This window comes from Adiantum capillus-veneris, chromosome 17 (assembly GCF_014529385.1).
Source record: "Adiantum capillus-veneris isolate H3 chromosome 17, ASM1452938v2, whole genome shotgun sequence".
NCBI lineage: Eukaryota > Viridiplantae > Streptophyta > Polypodiopsida > Polypodiales > Pteridaceae > Adiantum > Adiantum capillus-veneris.
In genome coordinates, this window is record NC_140947.1 from 13,291,150 (window position 1) to 13,318,565 (window position 27,416).

Here is a 27,416-nt window from a genome sequence, read left to right on the forward strand (position 1 = left end):
CTCTATCTCTCAGTCTCTGTACCTTCATTCACAGTGTTTTCCACTTTGTTTGTGATCATTTGCACTCTCTCACTAAAGGAACGGAAGGCTCTCCCTTCTGTAAGTAAAAAGGAACCCTTGAGCACAGTTCGCAGCACTCATCTTGAGCAAAGTGAAACAATCACTTCCGCTGCACTTGACATTGGTATCAGAGCTTTGGCAGTGTTCTGTATCACTCAAGGAAAGAACCACAAGAAATTTTTTTGCTTGTTGCGGTGGCACGTTTGCCAAGTCCTCTTGGGCGTGTCGATCCCTATTCGTGTTTTTGAAGAGTGACAGGAAACCCAAGAAAGAAGGGCTTGTCCGGCCTCCCCTCGTTCCTCTTTTCACTCATTGAGAGCGGACCGTGCACTTAGCGGCCGGTCAATCGACGCGAGGTGGGAAAAAGCAACCTTGGTGTGAGCGCAAGGCCACCAAGGGGTGCGCCCGCAGGGAAGAGTAGAGCTTGGGTAAGAGAAGATCCTTCTCTAACACAGATTGCAGGCTAAAGAAAGAACCTCAAGACCCCTAAGAACCACAAGAATCCAAGTTCCTCGTGAACTTCAGAACCCAAGAATTCAGTGTATGGTCATCACCCGAAGCAAAATGGATACTTTGCATGAAGGTGATGAGCATGGAGGTGGTAAAGAAGAATTTCCCCACCGGGAGGTTTTTCCGACCCTCCCCTTTCCCCTCTACGCCACTGTTTGCACAAATTCCTATGGAGGCTTTGGTCTCGATGATGGATATGATATTACAACAAGAGGCGCAACGCGACACCCTCGAGCGCACTTGCGGCCGAAGAAAGAAGGGTAGCTATGGAGCATGGCGGCCGAAGAAAGACGAGCGGCCTCGGAATTAGAACGTGAGGCACAGAGAGACCAACGCATGCAAGAGTTGGTCTTATAGATTCTTACCTCGAAGTCCGAGCCACTCAAGGACGCAGGCGAATCATAAGGTAGTTGAGAAGCGGATTCCAACAACCCCGTCACGGAGAAGTTGACATTTAGTAAGTATAAGATGGATGCTAATGTTATTCATTCTTGGTTGCATCAATTTAATGCTTATTTTGCGACAACTAAGAAGACAGGGAATAACAAAGTTTTGACGGCAGCCATGTATCTTGCCGGTGATGCCATTAATTGGTATCAAGCGTGGCAAGAGAAACAATTGGCCGCGCACCTAGAGGAAGTCACAGACGGCGTGTCCCTTTCTATCAATTGGGCCGATTTCCAAGACGAGCTCAAGGCGCGGTTCTTGCCACCTCAGTACCTAGCACGGTTAAAGGAAGATTGGCGCAATCTCAAGCAAAATGGTACTCTAGTCATGTCTTTTTCTAATCGTGTTTTCCAACTTGGCACCCAATTACGCAAATCGGATGCGAAGCGCAAAGAGGCTTTTATTTTCGGGTTGGATGAATATATCAGGTTTAATGTGGAAGTCTTCGATCCGGTCGATCTCAACAAGGCGGTAGCGATTGCTCTCGCACAGGAGATGAAGCACAATAAAGGAAAACCTAAGGAAAACAAGACTTTTCAAAGTACCGATCAGACTTCTCAGAACCCGTAGAACGGTAAGAACGCTAAGAATGGTAACTCTTCTAGCCAATCTTCCTCTAATCCTTCGGAAAAGAACTATCAAAATGAATCTAAGGGTAAAGCTAAAGCACGTGCAAAACTTAAGCTAACCCCGGATGAAAAAGCTGCACAAGGAGGATACATAACGGTTGAAGAACAAGTGATTTATGCTAAGGAAGGTAGATGTTATCAATCATGTCAAGGGTCACATTAAGAAGGCTCGTCTTAAGACAACCCCACGTAAAGAACCCAAAGAACCTACAGCTACCACAAGCACTTTAATAAATCAATCTGCGTCATCACATGTTTTTGACACACATTGATGAGTCTCTCATGAAGTGTTATGGTCATGTGAAGGGTCAACATTTTGTCATATTGTTTGATCCAGGAAGTATACATGATGTGATTAGTGTCTCTCTTGTCGAGAGAGCTCGCCTAGAGGTTAGTCAGACATCCCCTCTCGAGGTGTCTGGCTTCGCTCCCGGGATGGACTCTCTCATCACGCAAGAGTGCCTTGATGTGTTGTTTACAGTTCAGCAAGCTGCCTTCCGTAGGAAGTCTGTCGTGTCTACTCTTTCAGGATGTGATATGCTTTTGGGCATTAGATGGTTTTGTGAACATAACCCTCTCATTGATTGGGAGGACAATACTCTCATATTAAATGCCAAAAATGACTCTCCCATGATCATTCGTGCTGAGGAGGGTCTGCATTCATGACTCTCATTTCTCATGTGCAGGCAAAGCGTGAATTACGACGAGGAGCACAAGTGGCATTCATCTATGCCGCTCCAGTTACCCAGAGCATTTAGGCTCCAGACAGGTATTCTGCTTTGTTTCTTCTGCTTTGTTTAACAAGTTTAAGCATCTCTTTTTGTAGGATGATCTTCCATCCCGTCTCCCGTCCGAGCAGCCGGAGAACCATCACGTCGAGCTCACGGAGGGGACACAGCTTGTCTGTAAGGCTCCCTACCGTTTGAACAAGACTGAGGAAGATGAGTTAGAGCGGCAACTCACGGAGTTGATGGCCAGAGGATTCATACGTCCAAGTGTAAGTCCTTTTGTTGCTTCTATTTTGTTTGTTTGCAAGAAAGATGGTTCGTCTTGTTTGTGTGTTGATTACAAGCCATCGAACAAGTTGACCGTCAAGAACAAGTTTCCGATGCCTCGCATTGAGTATATCCTCGATAGGCTCAATGGGCAAAGGTTTTCAGTAAGGACGATCTCAAGAGTGGATACCATCAGGTAAGGGTATTCAAAGGCGACATCTTCAAGACCGCTTTTCGCACAGAGCGAGGGCAATGGGAGTATGTAGTCATGCCTTTTGGATTGACAGGTGCCGTGGGTACATTTAACCGTCTCATGGTAGGCCATTTGGGCGATATGGTTGGTGTATGTGTGTTTATTTTTCTTGATGATATTCTCATTTCTTTTGCATCGTGGGAACAACATGAAAAGGATGTAGCAAGGATATTAACCCGTTTGGATGAGTGTCAGCTGTACATTGCAACTAAGAAATTTGAGTTTTTTCTCACTAAAGTTACGTATCTGGGTTATATCATTTCTGTAGAAGGCGTCAAGCTAGATCCCGCGAAGGTGAACATGTACGTAATTGGGATTTGCTCAAAACTGCATATGATCTGCGTTCTTTTCTTGGTGTATGTCGAGAATATAGTTCGCACATAGAGAATTTTGCACGCATTACGGTACCCATGACATATGTTTTGAAAGGGGTAAAGACTCGTTGACAGCGCATGGATTTGTCCGAGGTAGCCATTGAGGCTTTCGCAACTCTCAAGGTTGCGGTGACGGAAGCGTTGTGTCTTATTATTGCCTCTTGGGATGATCCCCTTGAGGTATGGATGGATGCGAGCAATGTCGTCGTAGGCGCTGTGCTTCAGCAGCATGGTCGTCCAATTGCTTTCCTTAGTCGAAAGCTCAATAGTGCAGAAAAGAACTATTCAGTTTCTGATACTTTTGTCTGTCATTCACTCTCTTAAGCATTGGAAGCATTTTTTCTATGGTAGAGAGTTCACAGTTCGCATAGATCACCAAGCCCTCAAGTGGCTCCAGTCTATGTCTAGTGCACATTGGAGTGACCGCCAAGCACGGTGGTCACATTTTTTTGAGCAATTTCGAGGTTTGCTTGAGTATGTGTGTGGAAAAGCTAACCTTGTTGCAGATGCGTTAAGTCGCAAAGGATAGATCTTGGCTCTTGAGTCACGATTCACAGTGCCTCTTCAAGGTGCATCTTTCGACAGCATGAAGAACCAATATGCAGATTGCGAGTTTGGTAAGCAATGGTTGCAAGCTCTCGCTTCCCGAGGACCGGGCAACTATCTCATTTGTGATAGTTTGTTATATTTTCGTCACCGTCTATATGTGTTGCACTCTCTTAGGACAACCGTATTGCACGATGCACATGACTCTCTCACGGGTGGGCACAGGGGAATGAACACCACTCTGGAAAAAATAGAAAGATTCTTTATTGGCCTAAAATGTGAAAGGATGTGTTCCGTTTTGTCACACAGTGCACTATTTGTCAGAAGGTAAAAGCTCCTCGGGGTAAGCAGCAAGGCCTCTTGCTTCTGTGGCCAATTTCCGATGGGCCTTTTCAAGATATTTCCATGGATTTTATGACTAACCTTCTATCTAGTTGCATTCAAGGAACACTCAGTGTCACGTGACACATCCAACCCTATGTGTCCGTGGACAAGCTACAGCATGATCAGAGTTCAGTCAGTCCAGCCAGTCTAGTCAGTCTAGATTTAGAAGTGATCTGGCACTTTTGTGAGTCTATTCGTAGCCCGTGCATGCCCAGTCACTTAGTGTAGATGCATATCCTCTGGTTGCACACAACATGATCATCAGTATTCCCTTCAGAATCCATCAGATTCAGTTAGGGGATTTTTCCAGTGCATTTAGCCTATTTTCTCTATTTTTGACATTTTTCACTTATTAATTTAAGTGACTTTCCAACAAAAGTAGGTAGGGCAATTTTGCTAAGTTAATATATAAGCAAACGCAAGGTAGCACTTTCTGGCAGAAGAGGCAGCAGGAGCACATGCTCAACAAGCACCTTCTCAGCAGAACCCCAGCAGGAACCCTTGGCGTTTTTGGTCTCCACCCTCGCCATAGACTTCAGCCCTAGCATTTTGGTTTGCCATCGCCAGCCTCCACCACAGCTTGGCGTTTTCAGCATTCCCTGACTGCAGGCAATCCCAGATCACCTCAGATTGCATAGCGTTTTTACTAACGCTAGGAAAGCAGCCCTTTGTTTTTGATTTTCAGCCTTGATGCAGTAGAACAGCAACGTTTTCAGCATTAGACACAGTAGCAGATTTAGTCCTAGAAGCATTGTAGATATCCCCCATTTTCAGCCATAGAAAACGCAGCCAAAACAGTCATTTTCAGCCACCGAAACAGCCCCGAAATTCAGCAGTTTGAAGACCACAGATTTCAGCCCTAAAGTCGTCGTCGTCATCATCGCCGTCGTCATCGGCATAGTCCCAAGTCGCATCAGTCCATTGCATACACATTGTACCACTTTGTGCAATCAAAAGTAGACCACTCTCGCCGACGAGAGTGGGGCGTTCGGAGGAGGGTTTTACAACGTCTCTGGTGTCGTATCTCACTTCTCTCTCTATCTCTCAGTCTCACACACTTGCACGCACAATGTCCACTCACTTTGTTTGTGATCATAGCACTCTCATTAAGAACGGCAGGCTCTACCTTCCATAAGAACAAAAGGAACCTTGAGCATAGTTTGGAGCACTCATCTTGAGCAAAGCGCAAACAATCATTCTGCTGCACCTAACACTCAGTGTTTGATAATTGTTGACAGTTTCAGCAAGTTTTGCATGCTGATTCCTTGTAAGGCCACAGTCACTCCACAAGATGTAGCACGGTTGTTCATAAAGCATTGGTACCCCCTCTGTGGTTTGCCAAAATCGATCGTTTGAGATAGGGATGTTAAGTTGACGTCCAATTTTTGGTGCGCACTCTTTGAAAATTTTGGCACTAAGTTTAATTTTTCATCGGCTTTTCATTTAGAATCAGATGGTTAAACAGAGATTTACAATCAGTTGGCTTTTGATGTTTTAAAGTCATATGTGCATGGTCAACAGTTTGATTGGAAGCTCTATCTTCTATTGGTTTAGGTTATTTTGAATGACTCTTATTTTTCTGCCATTGGTGGAACTCCATATGAGGCAGCTTTTGGCCGTCCGTTCAAGTCACTTTTGACTCGCTCGATCAGTCAAATGCCTGATGCCAATGCTGAAAGTCAGTCGTGGATGATATTTCTGAGAGTGTGAAGCTTCGGCTAAGCAAAGCTCATGAGTGTTACTCATGCCAGGCCAACAAGCATCGTCAGGAAGTTTCTATCAAGGAAGGGGATTAGGTGTACTTAAGAATCATGAAGGAACGTCTTAAGCAAGTTGGAAAGAAGTGTTCAAAATTGTCTCTCAGAATGTATGGTCCATCTCCTGTCATAAAAAACATAAATGAGGTTTCTATGAAATTGCAATTGTCTAACTCATGGTCAATGCACAACGTTTTCTATGTTTCTTGGTTGGGAGTGTTTCAGGGAACACCTTCGACGAACATTTTTGAAGAAGAAGAGCCGGAGATCATCGATGAAGCAGAAGTCATGGAGCTGGAGCAAGTGTTGTTGCATCGGTTTCGCCATGGTTCAAAGAAACAAGTGAGACATTACTTTTTGAAGTTCAAGGATCGAGAAATACGCGAAGCAATGTGGGTCGACGAAGAGTTTTTCAAAGATTATCCAGAGTTGTTGGTAGACTACAAGGAAGCCATGCAGCTTGGTACCTATACCTCATTTTAAAAGAAGGGGATGTCACGTGCACATCTAACCCTATGTACATGTGGACAAGCTACTTCAAGTCCAGGGTTCAGGTCAGCTTGGGAAGTGTTCTGACACCTTTGTGAGCTTGTGCGCAGGCCGTGCATGTCCAGGCACTTAAGAGTAGTTGCATATCCTCTAATTGCACACAACATGATCATCAACATTACAATCAGTAGCCATCATGAGCATTTTACAGGACACAAAACCTATTTTTCCTATTTTAGCCATTTTTCACTTATTATTAATAAGTGACTTTGTTGGGAAACTGGGTAGGGCAAATTTGCTAAGTTAATATATAAGAAAACTGACAGTCACTCAGTAGAAGCAGAAGAAGGAAAGAGAGCACATGCAACCGAAGGAAAGAGAGCACATGCAACCTCTTGCAGCAAGTCCTCTAGCATTCTTCTCAAGCAAGAATCCTCAGCAAGACCTCGCATTTTTCAGCAAATACATCAGCGTTTTCAGCAGACAAAACCAGCGTTTTCAGCCCTGTTGTACCAGCGTTTTTCAGCAGATAAAGTCAACGTTTTCAGACTTACTGCATCAGCGTTTTCAGCGGTGATATTCAGCCAGGACTGCAGCGTTTTCCAAGCTAGAATAGTACATCTTTCAGCCAGACTGATCAGCGTTTTGTGTCACTGAAATCAGCGTTTTTCAGCCAGCCGTCGTCCTCGTCGTCGCCGCCGTCTCCGACCCAAATCCTCATTGCATCATAGCATCAAGAACTTGCATCAACACCTTGTATTAGATTTGTGCAATCAATAGCATAGACTTCTCTCGCCATCGAGAGAGGGGCCCTTGGAGGAGGGTTTGACAACTTTTCTGGTGTCGTATTCTTCTCTCTCTATCTCTCAGTCTCAGTACCTTCATTCACAATGTTTTCCCTCTTTGTTTGTTATCATTTGCATTCTCTCACTAAAGGAACGGAAGACTCTCCCTTTCGTAAGTAAAAAGGAACCCTTGAGCACAGTTCGGAGCACTCATCTTGAGCAAAGTTCAACAATCACTTCCGTTGCACCTAACACTCATCCCAAACGCAAAGAAACTGGGGCATGGTCAGAGAGTACTATGCTAGGCCAAATCATAATTGTCCCACCATGAGATGCTGCCTAGGTGTCCACATAAAATCTATCTAGTCATTCTAGCGGAGGACCGGACTGCCATCTGAAACCCCACAAGAACTACAATGACTGTGGAGTATAAGCCACAAATGAAGTATGCCAAGCATCTGTACTAGAAGTTGCAAAAAGGAATTTTTCCCGAGCCTCTTTCACCTAGTCCCTACCCACCCCTCTACTTGCCCCTGCACCTGCAAACACCCCCCCCCCCGGGGGGGGACGCCTTGCCCCTAACTATCCAGGGGAGAGAGGGTGGGTGGTGGTGGAGCCTTTGGCGAGGACAGGCAATGACAGCTACAATTGGTCTTGGGTTCACAGTGGATGGACTCTCGCTTGGGGAGTGACATGGGTGGCATGCGTGGTAGTCTAGTGGACACCGTGACCAGTTCACCATCACCACAATTTGGAGATAGACGTAGCTGGACTCTCATGGATATTTTGCTAGCCGTTGGTGGCTCTTTATGATTGTATGTATGTGTAGTTGGTTCTAGTCGTCGCAGGCTTCATCTACTTTCTAGTGTCTAGCGTCTTAAGCCTCGTGTCTTGGGTCTAGTATCGCACATTTGCACTCTCCTTTCACATTGGAGCCTCGACACCCCCATTGTACTTGTGAGTCTTGCAAGGGCTTGGAGCTGAGTGTGCTGCGAGCCAGAGTTTGTACTGTGAGACCCATTGAAATTCGAGTCTGTTGTGTCTCTGAGTTGCTCGTCCCATTGTTCTATCGTGTTTTCTTTGTGTTGGAGTGAGGTTTCGCACATATTGCACTGAGGAGCACCCATTGTAGAGAGCACGACACACTTTTCTTGCTACAAGATTAAGGAGTTGCAATTCGAATAGACACCCAATGATAAATGAACTAAATACAATACAGGCTTGACTACAAAATGAGTTTCTATATAGCTCTGAAATAAAATAAAAAGGGAGTACTAGAAATGAAAAATTTTAGAATGTGGAAATTTCTACCTATTACGTGAGAGAGAGCATGTCAGACAGAGTGCAGACTAGGCTCACCTAGTTCTTCTAGCTGCTTAGATGACATCTCATCAGGGTGCGATGGTAAAGCAGGGAGCAAAGGAGATTAGAGCATGCAGATGACCAAGAGCCCTTGGTTACAGACCCAATTCAGGACATGAGAGCCAAATACCTGAGACACCTTTAGGAGAGATGGAAGAGGCGGATTGCTGGCCCTGTTGTTATCATGTGAGGCATTACTGAGGGCTCCCCTATGTATACCATACTACACTTACCCAATACCATTGAGGAACTGACTAGGAATGTATTTTCTTCTTGTTATCTTCCAGACATTTAGATTTGCATTGGGTACTACCGAGACTAGAGTTCCATCCAGCCCTCATGTACTCCCCACCAGCTTATGCCTTGTGTACTACACACACCCATCCATTGTCTTTGACACCTCAGCGGAGACTCTTTTTTTGTTGATCTTACGAGACCTGAATATCACACACACCTTGTATACGGTTTTGTCTCATAGGCCAGTCCTCTTTGGCCTCTACAACATGTTAATAAAGTCTTTCTTTCTCTGGAACACCCCCCACACCCCAACAGCCCGAAAAGCAAAAAAGAAAAACAACTTCCAGCATCAGTTAAGAAGGGTCATTTCTTCTTTTTCCATCATAAACTCAAGCAATAATTGAAAGGCAAAGCAGGTTTGATTCTTAGTCTCTCGAAAGAATATAGCTGATGTCGACTTTTGAGGAATTGGGATTGATACCGCAAATCATTGGTGTTGGATTTTTCAGTGGCATTTGGGCTATGATTGCTGTTTTCTTAGGCTACTGTCTACTTCAGGCTCCAGCAACGTAAGCCATTACTCCACTAGTTTTTCGTTCTACTAGCTTAACGAACATGTAGTTCAGTTGTTTTTTTCTTTTGACCTACTTTTTGTATTTCAGGATTTTAATTCGGCCTCATCCATCTGTATGGCGTTTGGTTCATGGAATTGCAGTGGTCTATCTGGTGTTTCTTTCTTTTATTCTGTTTCAGGTATTCCTGCTTTCTAAATTTAAAGGTACTGTTAGGTGATCTGTTATATATGTGGGTCTGTGATTCTCCTTTTCTTATGCCAGGCTCGAGATGATGCCCGCCAGTTCATGAAATACCTCCATAAAGATTTGGGAGTTGGTAGGTGTGCATCCTTGACAGGCACTATATACTTTGTCACTAAGTATGCGAGCAGTAACATATTCATAGTCTACAATGCAGAACTTCCAGAGAAGTCTTATGGATCTGATTGCCGACTGTACACTCCAGAGAACACAGAAAGCAGGTTCATCAACCTATATGTATGATTTTTCTAAAAATCTGAGCTGTTTTATTGCTCTACATGTAGAATATTATTTTACTGCTGAAGTCTTAATCCTAGTGAGTTGATTAGCTATGTCTATCAACAAGTGGGTTCCTTGAAAAGGCTAGGTTTGACATGAGCAGTATAACCGGCCTATACACAGTAGAGGGCAGAACTAATTCAATTACCTGTTCACATTACATAAAGCATTGAGAAGAAAAGAGAACATAGATGCGTCGAGCGGCTAGAATGTCACCGTGCACAAGAAGACCGACACCCGGTAGGCCCCAAAGACTGGCGCCCCTTTCGGTATTTCTTTATTTAATTGAAATTAGATGATCTGAACACTTAGATCAAACTCTCACAAGCTGTTCAAACCTGGTGAGGGCTGAGTTTGCAGGTTTTTGACCCAATTTCGGCAGCATAACGACGCCAAAACCCTTGTAGGTCAAAAGTACATGTCTAGGACGCAATTTAGAAGCTTCCTGGTGAGTTGTAACAGAATTTCACTGTGCTGTAATTTCCTGTTTTGTCTTTGCCAGGTGCCCAAAGCCTTGTGTAAGCGTCGCACGACCTTCCCGAGGCTCTCCCTTGGTGTTTTCGTGTGAAACCCTAAACCTGCAAAAAAACACAATAGGTTGAAATTCTTTGTTTTGGATTGTCTTGCGCGGAGCGAAAACGTCTACGCGTGTCCCAAGAGCTCCCGCACACAATGGGACAGTTTCTCTTTGAATCGGATGAGTTTTTATGCGAGAAAACTCTCTGTTTTTGCAATCCTACGCGATGGAATTGTGCGTACCTGTGGGGGATTAGCAACTAGCTAATTCAATACCTGTTCAGAAGGCTCTTGCTTTGGCAAATGTGCATAAAACCTCAGAATTGTACATGGTCAACTAAGAAGGACAACTAGTGGGGCATTACGGTATGTGCAAAGGGGAGAGAGATGCACGAGAGCAAATCATCGCGCTACATGAGATAAGGGAGAAGGCAAGCTTTTCATTAAAGTTGTGAACCTGCACCCACTACTCACACACACTCTGTAATTCACTCATGAGCTTCAAAATAGCCCCCTCTCTCTCTCTCTCTCTCTCTCTCTCTCTCTCTCTCTCTCTCTCTCTCGTGCACCTCCTCTTGCTGAGGTGACCTTCAGGTTGCTCTCCTATTGCCATGTGTCTAGTTTGCCCCTTTGGTTTAATTTCCTAGTACCCAGCAACTTATAAAGTTGTCAGTGACTTGACGAGTGGCCCAAATTCCATTTTGGCGCACAGTCTTTCATACTCATCAGAATTCAGTGCTAACTGGCCCGACCAGTTCCTGACTGACCGACCTAGATTCTCGATGTGAGAAACCCATTCGGCCGCAACCGTTTCACATTGGCCATGCAATGTCCACTTACACCTTTTCAAGGGTTTCGGGTAAAAAAAGTAAAAATAAAATAAATAAAAATATGTAGTACATACTTAAAGAAGGCAACAAGAAAAATACACATCCCAATGACAAGCAACCCCTTCTTTGTGTCAGATATAATCTTTAGGTTCTTTTCAAGATGGGAGGTGGGGTTAATTAGTTGTTTGAGGGTAGTAACATGCTTCATAAGATCACTTGTTTTGAGACTTGCAACATGATGCAACCATGTCATGTGGAGATTGGGTACACATGTAGACACACACTTATTCAGAGAGATGAGAGAGCTAGAAAGATTTTATTTTGGTCTCTAAAGGTCAAATGTCTTCAGAAAAGCCTTTGGGCTTTCACATTTTCAAGACAAAACATGAAATGTGGAGAGTGAGCGCACACACACACACACACACACACACACACACACACATGCACCTTCTCCGCAGCTAATCAATGGTGCACACCAACTAGGGTATAATGTCTTAGCAGTGTTGTAACCTGTATCTCCTAGGGCCGAAGGAAGTCTTGGGCAGATTAATACAGCCTTGTCTTGGAGTCACAAGTCTCTTCAACTTCCTTTTTCTCATCTCGTCTGCACATTCCTTTTCTCCCTGTGCTGATCCATCGGTTTTCCCACCCAGCTTTGTACGTCTTGGAGATCTTGAGGGGTTTTCTCACCATTGGTTGTATCTTGTAATTTGGCCATTTGCTGTTTTAAATAGGCGAATCTGCCTCATGTAATACAAAGGGTTCAAGCCCTCCTTTTTTGCAAAAAAAAAAACACACTCACATCAAGAGAGATGAGAGCAAGCTAAAAAGATTCTATTGTAGTCTTCTAAAGGTCAAATGTCTTCGAAAAGCATATGAACTACCACACTCTTCAGACTAAACATGTGGTAGAATATTATCATGTCTCAATGGATATTGTAGCAGGCTACAGTGTCACTTTCACAGGACACTCAGTTAGTACAGTTGGTCTGGTCTGGTTCACACTGGACGGACTCTGTTCATAGTGGACGGACTCTCTCGGCTGGGCTGGGCAGCGACACGTGACAGGATACGGATGGTGGTCTAGTGGACATCGTGGCCAGGTCACCACCACCACTCACTTTGGAGATTGGCTTAGGTGGCTGACATTTATGGGCCGTTGGGTCATTATCATCATCTTCTTCACATCATCATCTTCTACACATCTTCACGTAGTCGTCCGGATAGAGTCTATACACAACACGTCTTCACCATCCCGGCACATCTGAGCCTCGACACCCCCATTGTACTTGTGAGTCCTGGGCTGGAGCTGAGTGTGCTGCCATGCCAGAGTCTGTATCAGTCTTTGAGATAGTCGAGTCATATGTTCTGGTCTGCTGTTGTGTCTTTGTGAGCTCTGTTTTGATGTCTATTGTTCCCTTTCTGTTCAGTCTGTTTGAGTGAGATTGTCACGCACATTGCACTGAGGACCACCCATTGTAGAGAGCACGACACATTATCCGCGCTACAGGTGGTCTCATTTTGGCGATCACGGTGGGACCTCAACTGAAATCTCACTCTGTGAGGTGCAAATCTTGAAGCTAGTTGGGTCTATCTAGCTTCACCTACCTTGCCTTGCATTGTTCTCCTCTCGCCTGGTCCAACTGGTCTAGTCCTCTCTCGCCCTAGTCATCTCTCGCCTTGGTCCAACCCGTCCTCGTCCCTGGTCTAGACCTCCTCGACCCTGGTCTAGTCCTCCTTGTCCCTGGTCCAACCTGGTCTTGTCACTTGCCTGGTCTAGTAGATTCTAGACCAGTCTTCAGCCACTTCAAGGTTTTCTTGCCCAAAGCTTAGTTGGTTTGGTGGTCCGTGCATGACCCATACAAGGCGGTCAGTCGAGCGTCAAAGCGCACTCTTGAGTCCTCTGAAGTACTACAACAGAAGACGACCCTTGGAACTTGTTAGAAGTCCATCAACCTCATCACCCATACCTCCACATACGACATCACCCATTCCTCCCTCCGGTTCCACATCTTCCAGATCACCTTCTCCAGTAAAGCTCTCTCCTATTCTGCTACAGCAGGCTACAGAGCAACAGGCTCAGCATGGGGCCATGGAGCCGTTGGCTAGCGTTTTGGCTAAGGTAAACATCAAGTTCCCTATATTCAAAGGACTCTCCTCAGAAGATGCTGACGACCATGCAAGGAGGTTTGTATCTCTCTGTAGGGGTCGTGGTCTTAACAGGGAAGATGCTTATTTGGTACTCTTTCCATCCACCTTGGATGGCTTAGCAGACAAATGGTACAACCAGTTTGCACAGAATCATTTTGGAACTTGGGCGACCTTAAGACAAAAGCTCTGTGCAGCTTTCAGGCCAGGTGACTGCCAGGAGAAGGTGTTGGATGAGTTGGCCAAGATGGTGCTCCAGCCAGAGGAGACTTTTGCAGAACTTATGACGAAAACCAAGTCTTTGGTTGCCAAGCTTCCCCAGCAACCAGGTGAATTTATGGTTAAGAAGTGGGTAGAGAAGGCGCTTCCCAAAACTTCTCAACAAAAATTATGAGTCTTCGACCCGATGCCACTCTAGAGGAGTTCATCGCAGCTGCTACGAGGATAGAGGGGGCTAGGAAGCTGTTCTCCAACCCCCCTCACATAGAGACCCCCTCTGTGTTTTTGGAAAGTCCTTCTGATCCTTTAACTTCTTTACATAGGGAACTGGAAGCCCTAAAGTTACAACGAGCTCTTCAAGAGGAGAGGTCCTTCTCTCTTAGACAGGAGACGCCTCCACATCACGAGGCATTGGAACAGATCAAGCGCGAGCTAGAAGATCTCAAGGGTCAGCAAGAGACTAAGGCTACGGTTTGGTGTAGCTCATGCCGCTCTCCAAGGTACCCTCCACAGGAATGCCCCCTTCGGGTGTATTGCAACTTCTGTGAAAAATCTGGACATGTGGACAAGGACTGTTACTACCTCAAGGGATTGCGACAAATACAACAAAGTCTTGGTCCTACTCTTCAACAAGGGCCAGCACCTGCATCCAATATGGTTTCTCCTTGTGGCCATCCACACCATATGCCGCCTTTGCTGACAGCCCCTCTTATGCAAGGTATGCCAAGTACTTTTCCGTCTCAAAGCTTTTATCATAACCTTGCTCCCTCATCACCTCAAAGCTTCTATGCCTCCACCTCAAACTCAATGCACCAGGAGCAAGGACCACCTCGCCCTTCGACTCGCCCTTTGAATCGGCCCATTTTGTGCTACAGATGCGGGGAATATGGGCATTACCAAAGCAAATGCCCCCTGCCAGAAGGGTCCCCTCCTTGCCGTCATTGCCCTGAAACGAAGCATCACTACAGTAAGGATTGCCCTAAACTTCGTGCATCCACGGCTTCGAACTCAAGTCAAAGCCAGAATGAGTTTGCCGTTCCCAAGCTCAACTTGATAGCAGTGAGCACCGTTTCTCAGCCGCCCCCTTCTACCCACGTGGTTACCCCTCAAAATAAGTCGTCGCAGTTGGCAGAGGAGCTATCGGGCGTCCTCATCTGGGCTCAGAGAGCTGCTCTCAGTCTTAGCATTCCATCAAGTTCAACTCCCCCACACATTCTCACACCAGTGGATACCTTGCCTGCAGCTGTTAACAAGCCATCCCCTAGTGCCATGAAAGAATCCAAATCTTTGCTCTCAGATATTGATGAAGCTTTCTTGGAAGCAGTTTCCGATCTACAGAAGATCAAGGTACCAGAGGAACAACAGGTAGAAAAAGAGAAGCTTACAGCAGAGACAGTCTTGAAGAACACTTTCCAACAAGTGTCCCTCTATGACATGCTGCGGCTAGATGCAAGTTTTAGAAGTGATACCCTTGCTTTTATTCAATGACTTTACCCCGGAGCAAGTCCTTGTGGCGGGCACCTCCCAATGCCAGTGCGACCATCGGAGTCCTATATGATATCCAATCCCGCTGCTCCACTCACTGATTATAGAAGCCCTCGCCTGACAGTGTCCGTTTTGGGTCGGCATTTCTCAGGAGTGATAGTGGATGGTGGTTCTGGCATCAACCTGATGCCCGAGTTCACTATGTTAGCTCTAGGTCTATAGCCTACTCGCCCTGCTCCTTTCACAGTTACATTGGCCGACCAACGGACAGTATACCTAGTGGGCATCGTGGAAAATGTGCCTCTGCAGGTACAAAACTTTACTTTTAACTTGGATTTTGTGGTGGTTCGTCTTCCTCAGGTTGAGGGTGGATTTCCCTTGCTTATTGGAAGACCATGGCTGCGACACACTAAAGCACTCCACGATTGGGGAAACGATGCAATGTGGATACATACTTCTGGCTCCCCGATGCAACCGATTCTCTTAGGAGGAGGTATGGATCCCATGGTGCAGCAAGTTTCTTTGTCAGTGGAAACCAACCCTGAACATGAACAACCTACTCCACCTGACGGGTCGGATGAGTCTGTTGGAGTGGTTGGATGCTACCAAGTCTATGCCTTGTTATGGAGTCTCTATTCACTCTTTGCCTGATGGTACACCCTTTTCAAATGTTTCCATAGTTACTAAACTTAATGAGCCACCTGAGCCTTTGAAGCAGCATAGAAGCAGGAAGAAATCTCCTCTACAAGAGTTCACTCCCCCTCAAACATCAACCCCTTTGGTGTCTCTTTCTTCTTCGACCAGAAGAAAGCTCTCCTCTGTGTCTAGCAAACTCCCTTCTCAGAGCCCGTCCTGCAAGATGAATTCCAAGATCATGATAGCTGTCTACTCCTTACTTGTACCTATCTACCCTTACCCCCTCGACCTTACCCACAATCAGAATGCCCGCATCCTTAGTGTTCACAATTGTGGCAAAGAGATCATCAAGAGCGCCGAACATTGTTGTTCCAATCATCTACAGGAGAGTCACCAAAACAATAGAGAGCAGGCACTAATGTTCTCCCCAATGTTGTTCCCTACTGCTGTAGGCTCTTGGCGGCAGGCCCTCCTCCACTGGTGCCTGCTCCTACAGAATCCTCCCTTGGTGCCGGTTCCTGCATTCTATCGTTCAACAGATGAAATTGTCGCTTTCCACAGGGACAAGCATGATGATCGCCTGTGCGGTAGGGCGGTGTCGCCTTGGCATATCTTTTCTCATATTGACTTTGGGTTGCAATCAATAACGGTAAGCGATGGTGAAGCTCAGTTTAACTCACAGGCCGCTTCTAAAGCTGCAGATTGTAGCAAGAAGCTTAAAGCTTAAACGGTAAATGCAGGCTGGTGGAGGAGAGTAGCTCCATCATCCCCCGCCACTCCTCGTCCCCCTACTCACGCTCGTCCCATTGCCCCAGCTCTCGCCCTATTCACCCCACCCCCTCCCTGCCCTCGCCCCCTTCCCTCCCCCTCACCCCCCCCTTGTCTATCCCTCTCGCCCCCTACCCACTTGCCCTTGTCCCCGCCCCTCGCCCCTTACCCACTCGCCCTCGCCCCCTCACCACCCCTCGCCCCTAGTCCCTCCCCCTCGCCCTCGCCCCTACCCACCCCCTCACTTCCCCTCGCCCCTACCCACCCCCCCTCCCCCTCCCCCTCCCCCTACCCATCCCCTACCCACACCCTCTCGCCCCTACCCTCCCCCTCCCCTCCCCTCCTCGCCCCTACCCTCCCCCTCTCGTCCCTACCCACCCCCTCCCCCCTCGCCCCTACCCAGCCCCCTCACTTACCCTCGCCCCTACCCTCCCCCTCTCGCCCCTACCCACCCCCTCTCGTCCCTACCCTCCCCCTCCTCCTCCTCCCTACCCTCCCCTCACTTACCCTCGCCCCTACCCTCCCCCTCTCTCCCCTGCCCTCCCTCTCACCCTCCCTCGTCCCTACCCTCCCCCTCACATTCCCTCTCCCCTACCCAGGCTCCTCGCCCACCTCACCACCCCTCGCCCTACTCCCCTTACCCCTCGCCCTCTTGCCGATCCCTCGCTCCCTTTTCTCACCAGGGCCACCTCGCCCCTTCGGATGAGGAGCCGGAGACCTCCTGTAATTTAGCAATCAAGTGGGCCTTGGGCCTTGTTCCCTTGATTCCTCGGGCTAGTGACACAAAGAGGAGAGCAAGCAGCTTCTTGTAATCGGATCACAGCAGAGCTTTTGACTGTTTCCATGTGGCTTTCAAGAATTCACCTGGTTGCCATCCTGTTGCTCTTAATGCTTTTTGTTTTGCCATCACTATGGAGCTTAATCTTATTTGCGGTGTTACTACACCTTATGGGTATCTCTCATTAAAGAGGAATGCTGTTCAAAAAGTGTTGCAAGGTTCATCTGCAAGGATGGACCGGTCATTTTCGTCTCACTAAGGTTATGGAGGATAAAGATGCACTGGATCCAAACCGAATATCTCCTTGCTGTGGAGCTTTATTCTGTTTTGCCAATTGGGATTCTTGGATTATGCAATCATACTGAGTCGCGCTTATTCAAAGGCTTAAAACGTTTGCAAGAAGTGCAGTGTGTTTAAACTCCACTTTTGGGCCTAGAACCTTCTTTAAGAAAGATGTACAGATGCAGTACCTAATGGTTTTCTTTCACAGTTTTTTCAATATTTCCTCTCACCGAGATGGTGAGCGGTCTTGTGGCGGGCAACCTGTAGCAGGCTACAGTGTCACTTTCATAGGACACTCAGTTAGTATAGTTGGTTTGGTCTGGTTCACACTGGACGGACTTTGTTCATACTGGACGGACTTCGTGGGCTGGGCTGGGCAGAGACACGTGGCAGGATACAGATGGTGGTCTAGTGGACATCGTGGCCAGGTCACCACCACCACTCACTTTGGAGATTGGCTTAGGTGGCTGACATTTATGGGCCGTTGGGTCATTATCTTCATCTTCCTTCACATCATCATCTTCTACACATCTTCACGTAGTCGTCCGAAAAGAGTCTATACACAAAGCACGTCTTCACCATCCCGGCACATCTAAGCCTCGACACCCCCATTGTACTTGTGAGTCCTGGGCTGGAGCTGAGTGTGCTGCCACGCCAGAGTCTGTATCAGTCTTTGAGATAGTCGAGTCATATGTTCTGGTCTGCTGTTGTGTCTTCATGAGCTCTGTTGATGTCTATTGTTCCCTTTCTGTTTAGTCTGTTTGAGTGAGATTGTCATGCACATTGCACTGAGGACCACCCATTGTAGAGAGCACGACACATTATCCGTGCTACAGATATCAAGAGATAAAATGCAGAGTTTCGAAATTTAAACATTTATCCCCAAAACCTGTTGCTCTAATGTTAAAATCGTTGGAGTGAAAGTAATTTTAATGATGTATGCTTCTAGACTTGGTTACTGAAAGTGCAGCTGACACCATTTTTGCACACCATTTTTGCAGGAAACCGTGCTGGATGAATTTGTGATAGCCCATGCTCTTGGTTGGTGGGGCAAAGCCATAATGATTCGAAATGGTGCAGTCTTGTGGATTTTGTCAATTGGGTTTGAGATGATGGAGGTAACTCACTTAACTATTTCTCATCACTAGCAAGTCTTTTCTAGAACAGTTTTTGTATGTAACTATTCCATGACCGAGCACGACCTTTATGAAAAATGTGGCCAGATTTTGTAGCCAGTAATAGCAGCATTGGAAAAAGGCCTCAACTATATTAACTCTAGACCACTTATCCCGATTGAAGCTATTGAAGACCTATTAGAGCTTGCAAAGGTGATTATAATAGACAAGAAGGTTTATAACACTTCCTCACTTGTAGACCTCAAAAACCTTTTTACTCAATACTATCTTACACACCTAGGATGCAAAAAAGAACAAAAGCCTACACTAGATATTACATCTAGTTGCAAGGACCCAAAAAAGATAAATTATACATCACCTGTCTTGAGAAAGCTTCCAACTATCGTTTATTTACAGGGCCCATAGATCTAGCAAGGCTAGAGAGAGAAGACTTCCAACATATCCCTTAGCCCCTATGAAGAAGTAGTTTCTCTATGGTGCATTAGTGTAGTGTGTCTTGCATCCTTATTTTGAGTGTGTGAGGGTGCCAATTAGGGTTTTCTCTCCTCTAGTAACTGTGTGGGCTTGACTATGGAAGTGCTAACACTTCCATGAAATCGTGTTGATGGAGAATTGCTAGGGTTTCCACATAGAAAACTAGTGTTGTATCTATGCAATTGGAGGCGAGGCTATGTGAAACAGTGATGTAATTTAGTGCATGTAGAAATGTTAAGAGTGTGTGATTTATGGGTTGTGTGCACCTTAGGCTCTAAGTCATATAACAGGCTGTAGAGCTGGGAGGACTCAAGTAGTGTAAGTAGAGACTTGAAACAACCTTCATAATGTGTCTTATGCTTGATGCAGGTCACCTTCAGACATATGCTGCCTAATTTTAATGAGTGTTGGTGGGACAGTATTATTCTTGACGTATTGATTTGCAATTGGTTAGGTAAGTCGCAGAATCACAAGAGTTGTGCTCATAGTTTGGCAAGTCAGGAGCTAATTTCTTTTAATTGGGTGATATAAACACAAAGTTAGCGAGCTTGATGGAGACACAAGTTGTAGTGCAACCTCCTGAAGGTTCCCTGGTGCCTCTAACTGTTTCATGCTTTCGCTTTTTTGAAGGCATTTGGGCAGGCATGAAGACTGTTCGTTATTTTGATGGGAAAACTTACGAGTGGGTGGGATTAAGTCTTCAGCCCAACATTCTTGGCAAGGTATGTGCACAGTGCCTAGTTTGTTACTCTTTTCTTTTTACAATGAAAAAAATTTACTTCCCAGAAAGTTACAGCGACCTAGAATTTCCTGTTATCACTATTTTGAATAGTTGCTTGGGGTGTTATGAACATTTAAACTTCTCGTTTTATAGTATCTCACTAATCCTGCAGTTGATGCTTGTAGTTGGCTCTTTACACCTGTTATAGTATCTCACAACTAAAATTACTAAGTAGTGTCCTGCAATTGATGCTTGTACTTTGGCTTTTTGTACATTTTTATGAATATAGTTATACGTATCTGTACTTATCAATGCTTGTCCTGTGGTAGTTTGTGCTTCATTATGAATATAGTCACGTGTGGTAAAAAGAATGTTACGTTACTGAGTTTTGTTCTCGAACTCGAACGTAGTTGATTATTTCTTCTGGCTTGACTTTTATAGAGGGTCCTTATTTTCTCGGGTTCTGTATCAGGTCAAACGATCCCTCAGTCAATTCACACCAGCTTATTGGGATAAAGATGAGTGGGAGCTTTTGTCAGGTCCCTTGCGCTTTGTCCAGGTTCTTGGCCTCGTCATCATTATACTGACAGTTGAACTTAACGCGTTTTTCCTCAAGTACTGCTTGTGGGTTCCTCCTTCAAATCCCTTGAACACATATAGGTTGGTTGTCTGGTGGCTAATAGCTAACCCAGCAATTCGAGAATACAATGCTTATCTCCAAGACAGGTCTCTCTCTCTCTCATGCAAATCTGTTCATTAACTTATATTAATAGATGAAAAGAGCAATAAGATATCAGTTGAGCTTTTGTGTGAGATTCGATTCCTCATTCACTTGCAGCTAGGATTCTTCTTTTAGTTCCTTTTGTCCATTAAGACATGATGAGGTTGCATCAAACTTTGTCTCAAATGCCATTTTGGTTTGTAGAAGATGAGATATCAGGCATCGATGCTCCTCAAGTGCACCTCCAAAGCTATCCGCTTTATCGGAGAGACTCGACCATATAAAGATGAAAGCCGATCCCAAATTAACTCGCGTCCTTCAGCAATGGGATGTGACTGATGACAGATGGTGTACTATTGAGGATGTTAAATGATCGGATTGAGCATTGACACGCTCCCATAATTTTGCATCCGTACCGTACGGCCGTTCTGTACGGATCCGTACCGTACGGTGCTGTTATTTTTTTATAAAATTTGACCGACTTGGAGCGTGGCTGAGGGTTTTGCTACACTTAGGCAAGCAGTTTTTAGGCCACAATTTGAAGATGTTTGAACACTAGGTGCAGAAACTCTTCACTGCAGAGAAATTGCAAGTTGCAGAGAGAGGTGCACAGGTAAATTCTCTCTCTCTCTCTCTCTCTCTCTCTCTCTCTTTGTTTTTTCGAGATAAAGATCCTTCTATTAGTTAATGAAACTGCCCATAGGGCTACAACCACCTCTACAAAGAAGACTACAACAATCGTGAGGGACAGACTCTCCCAATGAAAAAACAACATATGTACAATGAGGCTAAATCAAGAGATGGGAGGAGGGAAAAGCCACACAGGTGGAAAATACTGCCATCTGAGCACTCCCTGGACCATGGTGGAGAGAAAGGCCCAGGGCGCCAGAGTCGAAGGAAAGCCTCTCTCCACTCCCGCATGCGGTCGGAGCTGCCCTGAAGTCTCTCAAACTGTTCTCTGAGAGTATGGATCAGCTCTAGCCAACGATCCCGGAGTGTCTCTGCTGGTGGTACGGGGCGAGCATCAAAGATGCGGAAGCAGCGGGCCCGCCAGATAAACCAGAGTGTCAGGCCGCAGAGATGAGCTCCCAACACTCCTCTCTCTCACTGCACCACTCTTGTGGAGTAAGCTCTGTAGCAGGCTAGAGTGTAGGTCGACCCCCTTGCATCACAATCATCCTGTTGGTGGAGGATAGCTCAAACTGAAGTGCCGGGCCCGTGAGAGAGGACCAAACAGCTGCCCCCCAAGTGTACTGTCGTGTTGTAGAAAGAGCTGGCATCAGCCAAAGAACACGAAGCCAAACCTGCTGTGCCAAAGGACAGTCCCAAAGACAGTGACATTGGCTCTCCACAAGATGGTCACAAGCTGCGCATGCTGCCCAGAGACCACTATGTACTAGCCAGCTCCCAACTGCTGTAGCTAGATGTGCAACCAGCCACTGGAACAAAGTGACTCGCCTCGGCTGTCTGGAGTCCCACAACCTCTCCCAAAAAGCTGACAAGAACTCAGCTGTGAGACCCTCCTCTTGCCAATGAAGTGCTGCAGCGGGACGAGCCTCTCTCCGTGCTGCCAGTATGTGATGTCCCAATCGAACAATGTGCTGAAAGAAAGGGACACTTGGATGGTCTGGTGAGGAGAAGGGATCCCTCCAAAACCACTCTCCAGGAACCCACTGCATTCGTGCCAGTGGATAGCTCTCCCAAGCCCACAACCTACAGTGACCAGTCGCAAGAGTTGCTGATTCAGGATCTATGACACAAGTCCGCCTGCAGATGCCCACAACTCGGATCCTCTGAAAACAGCACTCTGCCACTCATGGGGCCTCTACGGAAACTCGGTGTAAGCGTCCCTCACCTTGTAGCTCGAAAAACAGGGAGGGTATAGTCTTTGAGCAAGCCCGAACTGCGATGAGAACCTCCAGTCGAGTGAAGGTCTCCATCTATTTGGGCGCTGCAGACTTGAGAGGTGTGAGCCACTCAGCTCGTACTGCCTCTATGATGTCCTAACACATGCTCTGCACCCCTCTCATGCCCTGAAGGTGGATGCCCAGAAGCTCTTCTGACAAGCCTTAGAATTGTAGCCAGTCACCTAAAGTGCGTGCTGGACCCTCTGCCATGGGACCGCAAGAAACATGAGGCCTACTACCAACCAAGTGGCACTCTTTGAGTGCTAACCATGGGGTTCCAAACAAGGGGCTGTCTCAAGCGCTCCTCCGTGCAATTAGGTTGACGCTACTCCAGGCCTCTCCGTAGCTGCTCCCAGGAGCGTAGCATACTCACAGCGAAGCGGTCCTCCAGTCTCTTGCTCAGACCAACTCTGCCCATCTCTGTGAAAATCCATCTGGTCGAAGGTCGCCAGGGGCCTCCAGCCTGAGGCACCCTAGCACTAAGCCGCAGAAGCAAAAACTCCTTCCAGGGCGCCTCCTGTCACCAGGAGGTGTATTTTTCCTGTTGCCTTTCGTAAATAAGTACTAGATATTTTTATTTATTTTTATTTTTACTTGTTTTCCTCGGAACCCTTGAAAAGGTGCAAGTGGACATTGCATGGCCAGTGTGAAACGGCTGCGGCCGAATAGGTTTCTCACAGCGGGAGTCTGGGTCGGTCAGTTTGGGACTGGTCGGGCCAGTTAGCACTGAATTCTGATGAGTATGGAAGCTTGTGTGCGCCAAATGAAGTCTGGGCCACTCGGAAAGTCACTTATAACTTTATAAGTTAGTGGGAACTAGAGAATTATCTCAAAAGGGGAAAACTGGACACATGGCAGCTCCAGGCAGTTTTGCCACTTCCAGCATGAAGAGGGGACGCCCAATTTGAGAGAGAAGGCTGATTTTTGAACACAAGTGACCTATAGTGTGTGTGTGAGTAGTGGCTGCAGGTCTACAGCTTTAATGGAAAGCTTGTCTTCTCCTCTGTCTCATGTAGCGCGATGACTTGCTCTCGTGCATCTCTCTCCCCCCTTTGGCACATATGGTAATGCCCCACTAGTTGGGCTACTCAGATAAACATGTACAGTTCTGGGGGTTTATGCGCGTTTCCAAGGCAAGAGCCTTCCGAACAGGAACCGGATTAGCTAATTGCTAATCTCCCACAGGTACGCACAATTCCATCGCAAAAGATTGCGAGTTCGGAGAGTTTTCTCGCGTGAAAACTCGTCGAATTCACAAGGGAACTATCCCATTGCGTGCGGGAGCCCTTGGGACACGCGTAGGCGTGTTCGCTCCGCTAAAAACGATCTGAAACAACGAATTACAGCCTGCTGTGTTTTTCTGCAGGTTTAGGGTTTCGCACCTAAACTGCAAGGAAACCCCGGGGGAGCCTCGTGAGAGCCTTGGGATGCGTGTACAGGCTTTTGGGCACCCGGCAGTGAAAAATAGGGAATACAGCCCGTTGAATTTCTGTGACATCTCACCTGAAAGCTTCCAGATAGCGAGGGAATCCGTCCTAGACAGGTGCTTTTGACCTACAGGGGTTTTTGCGCTGTTATGCTACCAAAATCAGGTCGAAAACCTGTGTTTTAAGCCCTCGCCAGGTTTGGACAGCTTTGTGAAAGCTTGTGCTAAGTGGTTGGATCGTCTACCTTAATTTGAATAAAGAAATACCGAAAGGGGCGCCAGTCTTTGGGGCCTACAGGGTGTCGGTCTCGTGTGCGCAGTGACATTCTAGTCGCTGGACGCAACTGTGTTCTCTTCCCTTCTCAGTGCTCTGTGTAAAGTTAACAGGTAATTGAAATAGTACCGCCCTCTACGTTGTACAGGCCGGTTATATGGTTCCTCCCCTGGAAGAAGTCCTCTGACGACAAACTTCCCTAGAAGGGCTCTGCTCTGCTATGCTAGGTCTATGATTCGCAGACGTCCCTCAGAACACGGAAGAGTGATGACCTGCCATGCTACTTTGGCCCAGGCTATCGGAGTGTTTCGCCCTGACCAAAGGAAGTTCTCGATCAGCCTCTCTACCTGGCTGATGCAGGAACTCGAAAAAATCCAACAAGAAGTGATGTATAATATAGTAGCCAACAACACCTGGTTGGCCACTACAACTCTGCCTACCGGAGAAAGTCGTGCGGAGCTCCAATGTAGCAACTTCCTTCTGATGGACAGGAGGAGGGGAGCTATCTGCTGCTTAGGAGACAACCTGACAGCCCAAGTATTGAACTGCAGTCCCTGGGGGAACCCATCTGAAACCCTCGCTTGGCAGCCAGTCAGGCGTAGGAGCACTACCAACCGAGAAAGCCACTGTCTTTCTCCAATTGATCAGTGCGCCTGATGCACAACAAAAGGTCTCAAGAGCCTGCTCACGCCTGTGAAGGCTGGCCTCCTGACCATCTAGGTACAAGGCTGAGTCGTGTGCAAACTCAGCATCCAATAGCTCATCTCCCCGAATAGGGAGTGCTAAGCCACGTAGACCAACCTGCTCTGAAACCAAAAACCTGCTCATCGCCTCAGCATAGAACAAAAAGAGGAAGGGGGCAAGAGGGCAGCCCTGTTTGACTGAACGTGTGAACATGAAATGATCACCTCTACCGCCTAACAGAAGTACCTGACTGTGTGCCTGTCTGTAAAGAGCTGACACACCTCTGATCCAAGCATCTGAGAAGCCCATCTGCGAAGAGTGCCTTCCAAAAAGTCCTAGTCAACTTTATCGTAGGCCTTCTCAAAATCGAGAAGAAGTATCACCAGATCCTCACCACAGAGACGCACGAGGGCAAAAGCCTCCCAAAAAGTAAAGATGTTTTAGTCGTATTGCGGACATGCTGACTTCATATTGTGAAGTTTTCGTCCGAGTTACGACCAGTTGATATTGTGCTAATTCTTTCTATCTTTTGTGGTGCGTATGCCCTATCAACTACCTCATTTTTGTGCTAATTTTTACGATTTAATGCTTCTTTGAGTGCTAGGCTTCTCCGGAGTCATGACAGAAACTCGGTATGTTGAACTTTGTGTTGATGTATGCTCATATGTGTGTGCGTGTGTTGTGTGGTGTTGGGAAGAATATGTTAGTACCTAGTTCTACACCGACTATTGGGCACTGACGACGTTAGTGGGGATGTCGTGGTATTGAGTCGATACTATGCATGATGAAGCTGATGGTTATATTGTCTTGTGGGTGACTACCATGGGTCTATACCTTGCACTTTCCTTCAAGGGTGAATCTGGGCTTATCCTGGATTCATCTAGGTATATTTTTTAGTCGTATTGCGGACATGCAGACTTCATATTGTGAAGTTTTCGTCCGAGTTACGACCAGTTGATATTGTGCTAATTCTTTCTATCTTTTGTGGTGCGTATGCCCTATCAACTACCTCATTTTTGTGCTAATTTTTCCGATTTAATGCTTCTTTGAGTGCTAGGCTTCATTATGGTTGAGTCTGCCCTTGATCTCTGGAGTCATGATAGAAACTCAGTACGTTGAACTTTGCGTTGATGTATGCTCATATGTGTGTGCGTGTGTTGTGTGTTGTGTTGGGGAGCATATGTTAGTACCTAGTTCTACACCCACTATTGGGCACTGACCACGTTAGTGGGGATGTCGTGGTATTTAGTCGATACTATGCATGATGAAGCTGATGGTTATATTGTCTTGTGGGTGACTACCATGGGTCTATACCTTCCACTTTCCTTCAAGGGTGAATCTGGGCTTATCCTGGATTCATCTAGGTATATGTTGTCAACGATACTACGCTCCTTGACAAAACCTGTCTGTGTCCCATGTATAATGCTCTTCAGAAGTGGCTGTAACTTCAAACTCAGAGCCTTGGCAAGAATTTTGTAGGATGAGTTGAGGATGGTGATGGGCCGCCACTGTCGAATTGCATCCAAGGAGCCACCCTCGTTAGGAATGAGGTAAATCAGGCCCTCACTCATGCTGTCAGGCATCTCTCTTGTGTGGAGGATGTATTGAAAAGCGCTGCAGAGATCTGAGCCAAGCAAGTCCCAGTACTCCAAGAAAAAGCTGGGACTCAAACTATCCTCACCTAGACAGCTACCACGGGGAAGTGCTCTAAGGGCCGCGTGTAGCTCCTCTAGCTGAAGAGGCAGCTCAAACCTCTGGCGCATCTCCTCGGTCACAAGACAAGGCATATGTGCCCACACCTGCTCTTTGCATGCATCTCGACGCTCTGACTGAGGCTTTGCAGACAGTAGGTCACGGTAAAAGTCAGTAGCAATTGCACGCATGTCCTTTGGCTCTGAAGCAACAGACCAGTCAGGCCTTCTCAACTGGCTGACCCTGGCGTGCGCATGTTGAGGCCCCACTGTCTCAAAGAAAGCCCCTGTCACTCTGTCACCCACCTGGGTCCAGTACGATGCTTGTCGATGAAAAGCAATCTCGTGGCGTCTCTCCTCTGTGCTGGCAAGCTCCTGGCGAGCCTACTGCAATTGCTCCTCCAACCAGGGATTGTTTGGATGCTGCTCCTGCATCCTCTTCAAGGAAGCAATGCCTTGTCGGAGCCGTTGCTCCTCCTCTCTCGTTGCAGCCAGGCGGGCCGTAGACTCCTGGAGAAATAGTCGGCTAAGCTGAGCAAGTCCAAAGGCCACTCTGTCAGCAGGAGAGTCCTGCTCTAAGCCCTCTGTCCAAAGAGTCTTCACTCGCTCTCTTAGCGTAGAGTCCAACAAGACCCTCTTTGGGATGCGGAGCATCGTTCTTCCCCTCCTTTGTCTATCTGTCAATATGTATTATGAGAATCACTGGTGCATGGTCCGAAAAAGAAGTTCCAGCCAGAATGCAAACTGTCCCACCCAAATCACAAAAATGGTGGCTAGTGTAGAAGCGATCTATCCGAG

At 46.7% G+C, this 27,416-nt stretch overlaps 1 protein-coding gene across 2 annotated transcripts in view; it reads left to right on the forward strand.

Annotated features, from left to right (window-relative positions):
- The window catches only part of PSS1 (phosphatidyl serine synthase family protein), a 118,317-nt gene that overhangs the window by 29,656 nt on the left and 61,245 nt on the right, over positions 1-27,416 (forward strand). For both annotated transcript variants that reach the window (XM_086486234.1, XM_086486232.1), the window contains exons 3-10: positions 9,338-9,397; positions 9,491-9,581; positions 9,665-9,719; positions 9,801-9,880; positions 18,586-18,702; positions 19,564-19,648; positions 19,825-19,916; positions 20,388-20,641. In XM_086486234.1, the coding sequence (XP_086342360.1) occupies positions 9,338-9,397; positions 9,491-9,581; positions 9,665-9,719; positions 9,801-9,880; positions 18,586-18,702; positions 19,564-19,648; positions 19,825-19,916; positions 20,388-20,641 (834 nt within the window). The remainder of the gene's footprint in view (positions 1-9,337; positions 9,398-9,490; positions 9,582-9,664; positions 9,720-9,800; positions 9,881-18,585; positions 18,703-19,563; positions 19,649-19,824; positions 19,917-20,387; positions 20,642-27,416) is intronic.